The sequence below is a fragment of the Oenanthe melanoleuca genome, chromosome 13 (assembly GCF_029582105.1).
Source record: "Oenanthe melanoleuca isolate GR-GAL-2019-014 chromosome 13, OMel1.0, whole genome shotgun sequence".
NCBI lineage: Eukaryota > Metazoa > Chordata > Aves > Passeriformes > Muscicapidae > Oenanthe > Oenanthe melanoleuca.
In genome coordinates this window covers 6,718,755-6,732,609 of record NC_079347.1, presented here as the reverse complement: position 1 = coordinate 6,732,609, position 13,855 = coordinate 6,718,755, and the positions used below count along the sequence as shown (strand labels likewise).

At 43.5% G+C, this 13,855-nt stretch overlaps 1 protein-coding gene across 7 annotated transcripts in view; it reads right to left on the bottom strand.

The window, feature by feature from the left end:
- Window positions 1–13,855, bottom strand: part of EBF1 (EBF transcription factor 1) — a 263,837-nt gene that overhangs the window by 238,076 nt on the left and 11,906 nt on the right. For all 7 annotated transcript variants that reach the window (XM_056502104.1, XM_056502106.1, XM_056502107.1 and 4 more), the window contains exons 5-6: window positions 13,739–13,812; window positions 6,891–6,959 (exon numbers count right to left, since the gene is read on the bottom strand). In XM_056502104.1, coding sequence (XP_056358079.1) covers window positions 6,891–6,959; window positions 13,739–13,812 — 143 coding nt within the window. The remainder of the gene's footprint in view (window positions 1–6,890; window positions 6,960–13,738; window positions 13,813–13,855) is intronic.

Below are 13,855 nucleotides of genomic sequence, written 5' to 3'. Positions count from 1 at the left end.
GAGGAAATTTATCCACTCCAGAAACTATGTGTGTATATATATGCATATGAGAAAAAGACAGGGGGCTTTTTCCACCCCCAAAAAAATCCCCACTCTTGAGAGAGAAGAGCTGGCACTGAGCTGCATGGAGCCAGGGAGCCCACTGTGCCCAGCACATCCTCCCTGCTGCAGGACATGCTTTGAAGAAGGAGCTCATATTAAGAAATCGATAGGTATGAAGAGCACATTTGAAGTTTTGTGACAAAAAACAAAGGGATGGATCACCCTGCCAGGCCCTGGGCTCCTGCTGGGGCCAGAGCACTCAGAGCTTTCCTGGTGCTGCAGGAGGTCACTGCACCGAACTTTTTAAAGCACCTCCAATCTCAAATACCCAAATCTTGCCACTGGAATAGAGCAGCAAAGGTCTCAGATTCCTTTGCACAAGAAAATCCACAGGGTCTTCAGGATGGACTTTGAGGACTAAAACAAACTGATTCAGTCTCCTAAAATTGTTAACCCTTGCTGAGCAGATTTTTCAGGAAGAGCCCAAGGGAATCACTGACATGACACACTGACCTTGGGGCCTTGGGGCAGCAGGTCCAGCGCATCCCATGTGTGCACTCAAGTCACAGCTGGCCAGGCCCATGGCTGTGGGTGAGCACTAGAAGTCAAATGTCAAAAGCAGCAATCTTGTCTTCAGCTCCCCTCATCCCCAGGACATTCAACACAAGCTTTTTAGTCTCCCCAGAAAAATCTCAGTTTTTACTCTGCCTCAGGAGAATCATTTCTCTTCAGGAATGGGATCATCTCCCCACTCAGAAATTACAGAGCATTCAGCACAGTGAGCCTGCTTTGCAATAGAAGCCTCTGCTACATCACCAGTGATATTAAATAGTAATAACCAAGCATAAGATCACAGTTAACTAAAGCTCCAAACACTAGCTGTGGATTCAAAAGGCATCACTGAGACAAGCAAGTAACTATTAGAGTAGCGTGAAATGTTTGCAGTGAAACTCAAAACCACATAAGACTTGCCTGGTTTGGGATTTAATAACAAACTGAAAACCCAGAACAGGTTTGCTAAGAAACTCACAAACCTTCTGAGTGAAGCTCAGACTAAATTAAGGTTTTGCATAATACTTCTGAGATCATACAAAAATTCTTATACTTGGAGGCAGAGAGAACAGTAATCAAACAAACAATAAGCAGAAGCTGGTTTGACCCTGACCAAGTTAATTCAGCCCCAAGAGCAAAATAAAGGAATTTATAAGCAGAAGTGATATGTGCCAACCCCAACAGGCTGAAACCGAGAGATTTTTGCAAGAATCCTTGCAAAGTTACCCCCAGCTGTAGTGATTTCATCACCAGAAAGAAGACTGACACCACATGCATGAGGAGCACTCGTAGAGGGGCAAGCATGCAAGCCTGAATCTCAGTGTGAGAAGTGTCTACTGATCAGAGCCTCCCATTTATCTCACAACAGCTCAAAATGCCTTTGGTTGCCTAAGTCATGTGGGAAATGTTCTGGGTAATGCTTCTCAGCTGCATCAATCACAACCAAATCCTGGAGGATGTGTGTTTGGATCCCTCCCCTCCCAGAGATGTGTGGATTCACAGGCTCCCGGAGCTCGCACGAAGCGCTCGAGGCCAACTCCTGTCTCTGAACACCCTGCTCAGAGGCCCAGGGGGTTTAGGCAGCACAGCCTGGAAAGACAGCCTGGGAGACATCTCTGTGCAGTGCTGGGGGTAGCTCTGTCACCCAGCTTCTGCTGCTCTGACTCCCCCCTGATGGAGCAGTAATTCCCATCTAGCTCTCAAAGGGGCACAGCAATGAGGGGGGCAGGAGGGGCTTTCCAGCACAAAATTTCAAATAACAGCCAAATATTCACACACATAGATATTTTGCACCTAGGATGTCTATAGAGTGCCCCATGCCTGCCCTCCTGCACCTTCTGCCAAGGACCCAGCAGTGATGGGACACCCAGGCTCCCACAGCCCCATCCCTGGTGCAGGCAACACCAGGGATGTGTTGGACAGACACAGCTTCCCCTGACTCCATAGCCAGGGTCTGGTACTGACATGGTCAGGGGCACAAGGATATGACCAGGACTGGCACTCCTGCCAAGGGGCCGGTGGCAGAGCACCTGGCATCTCCTGCCACTTTGCTGTGACACCAGTGCTATGATGAGCTCACATCCCTATGGACTGGTGGGGATCAGCTGCAGCACTGACCCCATCCCCTGCAGCAAAGCATCCCTCAGCAGCTCCCTCTCAGCAAAAACCACCTTGTCCCCTTGCCAGAGCCTCTTCTGGAGTGCAGGTTCTGCCTGCATCTCCTTCCCCCTCTCTCCAGACATGGAAAGCTACTGCAAAACACATTATTTGCCACATCTACCTAAGCAGTGTGTTTGTGGGGAGGATGCAGGGAGTGTGATACAGCCCTCCCAGTCACTTTTCCACCTGCCTGGTATTTAGGATGAAAAGAAGATCAGGCCTGTAAAATACAATCCACTACCTGATGACTTGTAAAGCAGTAAAACAGAGGTAATGAGTTTTTCATGTCATTGCACAGTGAAATCCTACCCACAAACATAAAACTTTTCAGGTTACAGGCTGAAAGATTTCAAACCCATCTGTGAGTGAGTTGGCTGGGTGTGCTGGGACAGGTTACAGAGAGCCCAGATGAGCATCCTGCCCATGTTGGAAGCACAGAGACCTTTAGGACACTGGTAGGAGGTCATGCATTTAAATGTACTTTGGTATCATCTGATATCAAGGCATGGGAAATATTACAGCCTCCAATCCATGAGTCCCCACCCCTGCTCCATGGACAAGGAGCTGTGAAAGGCACAAACCTCCTCACTGCTGCCAAACTGCATCCAAAATACCACATGGAGACCTTCAGTGTACTACCAGAAGAAGCCCTGGCCATCCCCAGACCCCAAAGGTCTCACAGTCCCTCCCAGGGGGGCTCCAGCACGAAGCCCCTTGGCTTTTACCTCACCTAAAGATTATCAATCCAGAAGATAGACAGTGGCCAGAATCTCACTACAGATCCTGCCTCTACTGGTAAATATTAGCAAAGCCAATCCCAGGTCACTGTCATCAGCCTGCTCAAGTACTCTGGGAAGAAGCAAAACTTGGGATGAACTAGGAACTGCCTGTTTTCAGCCCTTCTTCCATGCAATGTCTCAAGCAGGATGGATATGATGTATATTTTCTGCCGCTATATTTGGGATTGCAGTAGCTATTCCTATTTTATCAGTCAGTAGGACTCTATTGACTGGATGCAGCCATAAAAGGTAAAGAAGCCCCAGAAGACACTGGTAACACCATTAAATATGGGTCCTGACAATGGTAAATTGGGTTTGAAAGTTTGCAACACAGTGCCAAGAGAGGAGCCTTTTTCCTGAACCAAGGAATAACATAAAGCCCCACTTTCTCCCCTATGTGACTTTTGTCATTATCATCTTTTCTGATTCTTACAAAGCAAACCTAATTAGGAAGCTCTCTCATTAGTCTTCCAGAAAAATTAGCACAGCTTATGCTAATTACTCCTGTAAAATTTAATAAACTCGTTGAAATGGGAATAGTCTAATGAGGTTTTATTTATTGAACTAAGATAACTGTAAGGAAAAAGGTTAGGACACCAGGATATCCAGAGTGGTAATAAAACTACAATTTATTCAATTTCTTCACAGGAATTTTATTGTGAACCTTTTAAATTCAAATATGAGTTACAATTTGAAAGTTAAATCAATCTAGAATTTAATTTAATAACAGGAAGTGCTCTGTGTTTTCTTTAAGTGTGATTACAATACAGCCCTGCCACTGCACTCGTAGGAGGAATTGTGCATTTGTATTGTGACAATAATATCCCTTTTAAAATGAGTTCCTGTTCATCAGATCTTCATCTCAACACATGTAACTGGATTAGGGATAAAATATACAGGCTATGCTAAGAAGATGATACAGACACACACAGGTTTCCAAGAAACTTCCTTGGGATGACTGCTCTGTAATCATAATAGATTTATTTTGTTCTCCAGAGAAAATTTAAATCACTATTTTATATAAGTATAAATTTCTTTTGGTCCCTTTTACTGCTGTTTCTGCTGATAGTATAATAGAGCAAAGTACAAAACAATTTTATAAAGAATAAAATCTTATCCAGTTTCAAACATAGCTACAGACTTTCATTCTTAAAACTCACATTTTCATTAGAGAAATATACAATCCAATTTCCCATATATATATCCAGGGTTTGAAGAAGAATACAACACATGTAACTTTGAAGTTGCCAAAGACCCTTTTCTCCAAGTTCACCAAACCACCACAAAGCCAGAGCCCTCTCTATCCCTTCCTCATCAAAGAGAATTAATCAATCCCAAATAGTATTCCAACTTGTCAGAAGAGGATAGCATTTCCATGTAAGTACATATGTCAAAAATCCCATGGACAGATTCTATGTTAAACTCTATGTTAGGTCAGAGTCTGTGGATTCACAAGATTTGATGCAAGAGTTAGATTAAATCCATAGGCAAAGACTTGATCAGAGCATCAGGCATGTGGGAGTGCTTTAGCCCAAATGGTAAATGAATTCTCTAAGCTCAGTGCAAATAAAAATAACTAAATATGGCTTTGCATATCAATTGACATAATAGTTAAAAACTGTGTGCATGGAGAAGTGACAATGGAGCACAACCAAACACATGGCCTGACTTGTGCAGGCATTTTAATCACAGAACTATTTTAAAGGACTCGTTTTAAGGTAAAAAAGCTCTGAATAAATCACTTCATCCTTTCCAAACCAAAGGGGACAAGAAAAATGAATAGGATAAATGTCACAAGAAACATCACTAAAGCCACTAACTGTATAAAGCACATACTTGCTTGGCCTAAATTGTTTGAACTAGCCCCAGCCAAGAAAAGGTTTTAAGTACCCTACTGGGACAGATGCGAAGCGGCAACAATAGAAGCCACACTAATGCAATCCAGGTAACACAATCCTGTTTCAAAAACACAGGGAGGGCTAATTACAGTACTGCTGAGTCAAATTTCTTATGCCATTGCAACCCACAGGAACAGGTCAAAATCAAGTGTTATTCAAACCACAGTCATATCAACCTTCTGTATCAAAGTCACAATTTAAAACCAAGTGAAGGACCTAAAAGCTTAACCCATTCACAAGCCAAGTGTGATCCAGTGTGGGTGGCGAGGCAGGGTTTGTGTTATCAGCTTAGAATTGTGTTTAGCTTGCATTTTGAGAAGAAACTTCAAAATTGGTAACTAATTCATGTAAAGACTGAGGAATGGATCACTGCTAGGAAGCTAAAGCTGGTTTGTTGTTTGGTTTTTTTTGCTGTACCTATTTTCCTCATTTTGCAGGAAGCACATAACAGACAGCATCTCTGGCTTTCAAAATTTAAAATTATTTACAACTGGCAGTTTTGCATACTAGATAGTTAAACAAAATATTTCTGTAAACCTGCCATTAGCATCTTAACATCTCACTTTCCAGTACAATGAAAAATTCATGTGAATTTTGTAGCTTTCATGTTGCTCAAAATGCCACTCTAACACCATGTTTATAGTGTTCAGCTCTGCAGCATGCTTATAAAACACAGCTCTGTACAGGTTTCACTGGGGGGCTTTCCCCCACACACACACTTCCTCTGGTGCTACCTGATGCTCAGAGATGAAAATATGCCTAGTTAAAATAGATAGGGCTATCTTCTGAGATTTAAACATTCTCAGGATTACTTACTACAGCTAATCAAAACATCTGCTATAAGCATCCAATAAAAGCACTTTCCTACCCAACCCATCCAAGAACTGGGAGCTGGGATGAGCACAAGCACATCAACCCCCCCTCACCTTCTTTCATAAAATGGGTGCTCTGGCATGGAAGATACTACCAACTTCATACAGCAAAAATAACTCAGACAGCAATGCAAGGAGAGGCACGTGCTCTGTGCCCTCCCCCTGTGTGCTTGGGTCCCCTTTGGGGTCCCTCTATTCACAGCTCAGTGCAGGGTGTTGCTGTCCCCAGCCCTGACAGACACTTTTGGTGCTTGGTGGCCATTTAACTCCTCTAGAGTAGCACTGCACAATACCCTGACTATCTCACACAGCTTTGGGCAACACATTTGGACAATTAAAATGTAAAAATGGCTCTTTGGCTACCACTTTGCATAATTGGCAAGCAACAGAAACTGCACATGGCTCAGAACAACAGGAATAGATGTATTGTACTGCAATGATTTACTCAGTGATGTCAGATTAGCAATATGGATCTGTTTAAAAACACAATAATTAAGACAGACAAAAATGAATTAATCAACTGACAATACAGTCAAAATAGTATTCCAACCAAAGAAAATAAGAGGAGAGAAAAAAACTTTACATTGCAGATCTATTTTCTTAACTGTTTTTATGCATAAATAAAAGCCTTAAAATGTAGATGGATTGCATCCAACAGAACTACAGTAGCTAAGTGATAATGATTCAAACATTTTTCAAATAAAAGTTAAATATTTATAAGCACCCAACCACATTTCATAAATCACAAACTATTATTATTTTATTCCTGAAGCTTCCCTGGCATAGCATGTGAATTGAGTCACAGAAAGTCAGAAAGAAAAATCTCCTCTTTATGCACATGAATCAGTTACAAGAGCTGGAGCCCTCCACAGAGCAGGGCACTCCAGTATCCCTATGTTATCCCACATATGGCCCCTCCAAGGCAATCACAACTGCAAAGCACAACTAATTCTGTATCAAAAAAACCAAAATTTCATCCACATATCCTCCTAATTCTTCCCCATTAGCAACACAGGGCAGGTGTTTCATTATAATGAGGAGAGGGAGGAAGAAAAAAAAAAAAGGAAGGAAACAATAGCAGTCCTTACCTGTCAATTATCACTGGATCTGATGGAGTCTCATTTCTGTTGCCACAGCTTTTCTTGTCACAACAGCGGCTACAGAGCAAAAGCGAAAGGATTTAGTGCGACCATTACACTGTAAAATCATCATTACGAACATGTTGGGTTCAAATTGCCAGCTCGAGTTACCCTGCCGGCCCTGCCTGCAAATCAGTCAAATGTACTGGGTCACATATGGGTTAATTACGATGTTTAACTTCTTGCACAGCTGGTTAGCAACGGAAAATATAAAAAGAGAGGGGTTTTGCCCCTTTCACAAATAATAATTCAAGGGTTGCCCAAAACAGGGAGAGCTGCCTGTTTGTAGCCTCTTTTCCGCGGGCTTTAACAGTTGTCCCGCAGACGCTGGCACACAAAATAAGGCAGATTTTTCCCTGCTGAGCCTGGTTTTTACATTTGCTTAACGCTTGTGTTACACATCCACAAGATATTCCTGCCTCCACACAATCCCCAGCTACTGGCAAACCTCCCCCCAAACTCCAAAAGCACAATTATTCTCCCTCTAAGAAACGCTGGTGTTAATGGGGGAGCTAAAATCAAGCAGCAGCAGCAGCTTTTTGTGCTCGAGCGCGCCTGTTTCCCCAAGTTTTCCGAGCATGTTAATGATCACTAATGCCACGGAGAGCTCTGCTCTGGCGGCTGGTGCCCTGCGTCAGGTCAGATACAAAGCAGGCATGTGAAATATAAGCTCTGTCTCCTAAAGCACTGCTCCATGACTGACCTCGAGGCTGGGATTCTTTTTGAGCTAAGGTAGCTCATTGTTTCCTAAGAAAAGTTAAATTGTTGGGTTTTTTTGATGATGCCTTGTCAAGGGCTGTTTTCTGTAAGGAGGCATAAATGTATTACGGGCGAGTTTGTAGGTGAGGTACGTGTTCCTACTCCAGGTGGGAATCCCTCCTCGTGCCTCTGGAGCTGTGGCTGGGAGCTGCCCTGCTCTTCCCACCACCCATCTAAACCCACGAGACCAAGTCACAGCCACAAAGGTCAGAAAAGCCTTTAGGTTTCACCCACCCACTCACCCCAGGGAGGAAACCCCCATCTCATAAGTAAAGATTTTATTTTTTTTCTTGCTGTCCTCTTAACAGAAAATCCCCCACTGAAATCAAGGCTTCAAGAAATAATAATAATAAAAAAAAAGTAAATAAACCAAGAAGCTCCTGACTTTCCCAAGTCCTTCTTGGTCCCCAAGGAGCTGCTGGACAAAACCTGGGTGGCTGCAGGGACATCATCCCGTGATGGCACCAAGTGTCAGGCAGAGAGGACCACCCCAGCTGCTCTGCCTGGCCAGACCTGAGCACATCTCCCTGTGCAATAAACTTTCTGGTCAACCTCAACCACACGCAACCCAATCTTTGGAAACCACTAGGTTTGTTCCCAGTGGCATCCCAGGAATCTGCATCTCGCCTGTGCTTCAGCAGCTGTCAGGAGGGACCACTGCTCACTCTCCCTCTCAGATGAACTATTTTCCTTTCCCCAGAAGGTGGAAGAACATCAGAGCAGGAAGAAGCCCTCAGAAGTGCCACGCTATATAAATAGCCTTATTGGGAGTATGACAAAGGTTCTCTTGTGTTGCTGAACAATAGAGTGAATAATATACAGTTACCCACCAAGATTAGCAATAAAGCAACTAACCACACTAAAGATAACAAAAAAGGGGCCTTTTACAAAAACAGCCTGTTTAAACATGGCTTTTAAAAAAAAATAATAATTTTGTTTTCAAAGAGAGGAAAATACATAATTCTTTTCACCGCAAAAAGCTTCAAGGCAACTATTCAGGGCTGAAACTTTTCACAGTTAACACATGTGCGGTATCTTCATTTCGGTGGAAGTTACATTGTTTGGGATTGCCAAAAAAAACTGCTTAATTTTACAGCACAATACCACAATTGATCCACCAGAAAATGCCAGAGCCTTGGCACCCTGTAAGTATTAAAATTTAGGAAGGAATAAAATATGCTGTAGGTAAATAGTCATGGGGACGTTCAGGGGCTTTTTTGCCTATAAAAGGACTTGTCATTGGAGTACAGCTAGAATGTGTGGGGTGAGAAAATTTACCCACAAACAAGGCAATAAAAACTGCTAATCATTTTTAAATGATTAAAATGTAATTAGAAACAGAGTTGGCACAAGTTAAGACAATGCAGTTCTTGTGACTGAAGCGAATCAGGGCTAGTCCTGACATTCTCCCAGCAGACTGGAGGGACAGAAATTGCCACACTTACTCAGGCAAGCAAAGGTTCCCAGGCTCCCAGCACGAGATGGGCAAACACCAGCATCCACACAGCACCAGGCTCAGAGGGTGGCACCTTCCTGGGGCATTAACCCAGAGGGAGAGGCAGCCAAGGGAGCCTGGGGACAGGGACACATCCCAGTCTCACCTCCTGCCACAAGTGGGATGGAGTCAGGCACTGTGCAGTGGGGACAACCCAGCTTTGAGAGCAGGGGAAACACTTCACTGCTCCTCAGGTGGCCCCTTAACTTTCCCAAAAGTGCACCCCAATAGTCCCAAGGGATAGTAGGAGACCTCACCCCATGACCAAAACCTGGAGAGGCTGGCACATCCCACCATGGGGTGGCTCTCTGGCATGAAAGGTGGCCCTGAATGTTCCTTCGTGACCTAGAGAATTATATTTTAAAATTTAGTGTGCCTTTTGTGTTTTATCCCCCCAACAGCAGAATTGGAGGTCTCTTCACTCCAGTCTTTCTACACAGAGAATTAAAACATCATGCAGATCTTGCGTTTCAGACCTGGTTAAAAGTGCTTTTAATTCAATTTCCCTCAAAAGCTTTGGCTTTTAGTGCCTACTTAGCACTTGGAAATAAGTTCCTAAATATTCAGCACCCTTTCTCCTTTCCCTGAAAGAATTTTAAAATTCCCAGGAGCTTCTCCAAACCACTCAGAAACCCTCCAGCTCCCAGCAAGGCTCTGTGCAGGAGCAGGGATGCCAGCTCCTTGCAGCCAGGACACGGATTTTTGTGTCATTGTGTCTCTGCTGTTCTTCCATGACACCTCTCCCCAGGTGAGGCTCACACACAATGCCATGTTGGCCTAGAGGAAAAGCCTACCAAAATTGATTTTTTTTTTTTTTTTGTGAGGTTTGCTTGATTTTAAAACAAGTAGTGCTTGGTAGTAATGCAGCCCACCATCATTTTCAGCTCCTGAATCCCGTCATTGTTGTCATCCTCAAGGCTCATCCCGAGCCCCTCACCATCCCTACGCTGCTCCTCCCCAGGCCGCCACCACCACCCCTAACTTTTATTATCAGCTTTTTATGCCTTTCTCCTCACCCCAAGCCTCTGAGGACCTGCTGCTCTCCTGTCCTCTTGCTCCCCATCCTCCTCCTCTTCCCTTCCATGTTCCTGAGGATCTCTGCCCGGGCCCACAGGACGAGGCCTTCTCACCCCAACCCTGGCACCCAAACCCTCCTGGCCGGAGCGTCCCCGTGCAGGAGCCCTGTTTGTGTATCCAGGGACAATGGACAATGAGGAATTAGGGGCCTGTGGCACGTGGCCAGCACCAAGGAGACTTTGGCTGCCAGGCCCGAGGAGCCGCGGGCGAGGCCGGGTGGGAGATTTTGCACGAGGCCCCAGCAGCGATGCCGTGAGGACAATTCCTGCCCCAACCAGCTCCTCACCCTGCAGCGAGGAGGTGCATCACCCCCCTGCCAAAACTGCTGTAAGGTCTTGTTTTACACGGACAAAACCCATCTTTTACTCCAACCTCATTCTCAGAAATCGCTGAACCATTTTAGCTGAAACTTTCCAAAGAAAGTCAGCCTGAGGCTGACACCCTGCAAAGGATATTTCAGCCAGAACAGTTTAAGTTTGGCAAAGCTGTAAGCCACTGAAGGTTTCATAATGGAAATTGTTGAGGCAATATTAACTATAGATGTCCCTCCCCATGCTGCCTACAATACTAATAAATTCCACTGAGGTTGTGAATTCTCCCCAGCTATTAACATTTTCACCAACAGTGTAGATTTTTATATCTGACAAAACACAATGAAATCCTTTGAAATAAACAGCTACCTGAAGCAAACCTCAGCTTCACTCTCCTACCAGAGCCAGGACTCTCTAATACATTTGAATTCTTTGTCTCCTCCGTGCCGTAGCTGTAGTACACTATAAATACCCAGCTTTGTCACATAAATGCAAAGTTTTATTGTGCAGTTAGCCTTGATAGAAAGCACTGCTGAAAGTTGTTTAGAAATTAAATATCTAAAACAAGCTATTTTAAAATACAGAGCCCTCACTATTTCATGTCTGAAATGAAGAAATTTCATCTTAGGGAGAGCAAGCTGTCTTTCACACCATATGGCTAATGGTAGTGCATAGCAATTAGCTGGGCTGATTAATGGGGAACAGACTCTAATTTTATGCTTATAATTGAGGCTGCATTTGCACCCCTGGTGCAAATTCAGCACATCCCAACTTCCACTTACAACAGGCAAGAAATCAAGAGAAACAGAATGGTGTGGAGAGAGAAATTTTTCCCTTCCAGACCCCTAAAGAGCATCAGATTTGCAATTTAAAAGCGTGTTAGCAGCACAATAGATGACAGATTTGTGCAATAGGGTCAAGCAGCCTGGTAAACAAACAGCACCCTCTTACCCACGTATGGGCAGCAAAGGAAATGGGGAATATCTAATATGAGCTGTAAGAAATTTGAATATGTCTCCCCCACCCTGTCAGGAGCACAACATTTGCCTCCTACAGTCAGTTTGGGTTTTTTCTACCCCTCCACCTTATGGCCATGAAACACAAAGCAAGGACTAGTAGTAAATAAATAGGAGGAGAAAAGTAAAGCTTCTGAGCCAGTGAATTTTAAGAACAAAGAAAGTGCAAAGTGCTTTAATAAAGGGAGTGACTGTGCATCTTTGCACATTCCCAGAACAGAAATAATTTTGTCAAAGTATATTGAATGGCTATGAATCTGTGATGTGGGCATTTGGTCTTCTGGTTAAAACTCAGCCTACTATATAAAGTTCTAATTTACTTCTTACACTCTATGTTTCTGAAGAATCTGTAAGGAAATTAATTCATTAAAGTAGTTGTTTCTGGCTCAGTGAGTTATTCCTACCACCAAAACTTGCTGGTTAAGGATCAGAAGGACACATCACCCAGGACTAATGGCAGATTAAAACCCTGACACTACAGGCACTTGAACATGTGCCTAATTTTTCTCATGTGCCCAGTCCCACTGTTTTACTGGTCTGTTACAGGAGAAAAGTAAAAGCCACTTGAGTCTTATCAGGTCAGGGGCCTCCTTTAATATTTCCATGAATTGTTCCTAGCTAGGTATCCAGTGTGAAAGTCATGCTAATTGGGCCAATGAATTTTAGGACAATTACAAGTTGTCAGCATGACTGGGATTCCATTTGGAAAGGCAGAAGTGGCTGGGAGTCCTCAGCAAAGCACCGAGGCTCCCAAGGGCAGCAGAGGCTCAGGCACCTCTTGGAGATGCTGATTGTTCTGGAGCTGCAAACCAGTGTCTCTGATTTCCTGGAAGAATCGAAATCCACTGAAGGAAGCAGCCCAGAAAGGCACAATATAAAGACTAAAATCCCCCAAAATCCTGCTGCAATGAAGAATTTGAGGGGGGGGGGCCATGCAGGGTTTCACCCAAGCTGGCAGAGCAAGGGGAGCAACTCCTTCTCTGCCTTCATCACAGGATGCTACCCCCCAGCAGGGTTTTAGCAAGAGGAGCTGTCAGTGGAGGACAAGACATGCAGATCCCAAGAATTAAGAAAAAAAAAAAAAAAAAAAAAGAAAAATTAACCAACAGAGAAGTTTCCATCTGAGTATTTTGTCAAAGACTCTCCCCTGCCAGGAAACCCTCATCCAAGTTTATTCTTTTAGAAGTGGGTACTAGTTTTTACCCTCAAGTTACTCCTTTTTAGTAAATGTGTTTTGTAAAAGTTACAACGCATGCAATGGCATTTTTACAGTCTTAAAACAACTGATTGTAACAATGAGCTTATGCAAGAACGCCTTGTCTTCCACCAGGGAATTATTTTCTGCCATCGAATAACATGTAACAAATGATTTTTTCAGACATGCAAAAAACACCCACTGACTTTAATGAGACTGAGAGGTCAAGCTCTCTGAGGTGGCGAAGGGGTCTGTGGTAAAAAGGAAGTAGAGGAGGCTTCACCTACTTCAACCAGCCAGAACAGAGAAGGAAGCAGCTGCAGAAGTTTGGGGGAGAAGATATTTGACTGAATTAAAGTCACCAACCCCAGGCAGGGCAAGAGAGCACTGAGCAGAGCCAAATCTGCATGGGGAAGTTTAAAGAAAATCAAGAAGACAACATCTTTTGCTCAGAGAAGAATCGGCTGCTCCACTCTGGCAGAGAGGGGACTCTGCATGAGCAGCAACCAGGACAAAAGAACCTCCTGACCTCACTCCTTAATGCACATCCAGAAGAAAAATAAAAATTAAAAAAAAAAAATAGTAATAAACACTATTTGTCATTTTGTTGAGGAATTTTTGTTGGGAATTGGGGGCAGAGACATTTATTGCTACAAGACTATAATAGACTGTTAATTTCGGTGAGGAGACCTTTTGTGGGCTACAGTGTCTAAATGAAAACCAGCAGCATTCTGTTAAGAATAACTCTTTATAAATAATTGAAAACTAGTGTGACGACTGAGACCTTGCTGCTAATTACACACACACCGAACTGTGTTATTTTGGGATTGTTTAATGCAAGAAAGATAAATTTAAGTCCGAAAATAGCTGTAGGTTCAACCTAGATTTTTGGAGACAGATTCATCTTCTCATCACTAATTAACTGGAAGAGGGGTATTTCTTACCTGCACATTATTTCATGCGTGAGCAGAACTCGGCACATTTCTGGGTTCTTGTCTTGGCCTTCATATACTATTGCCTAAAAATAAAACACATCTTTAGTTGTACATAAAATTGAGTTT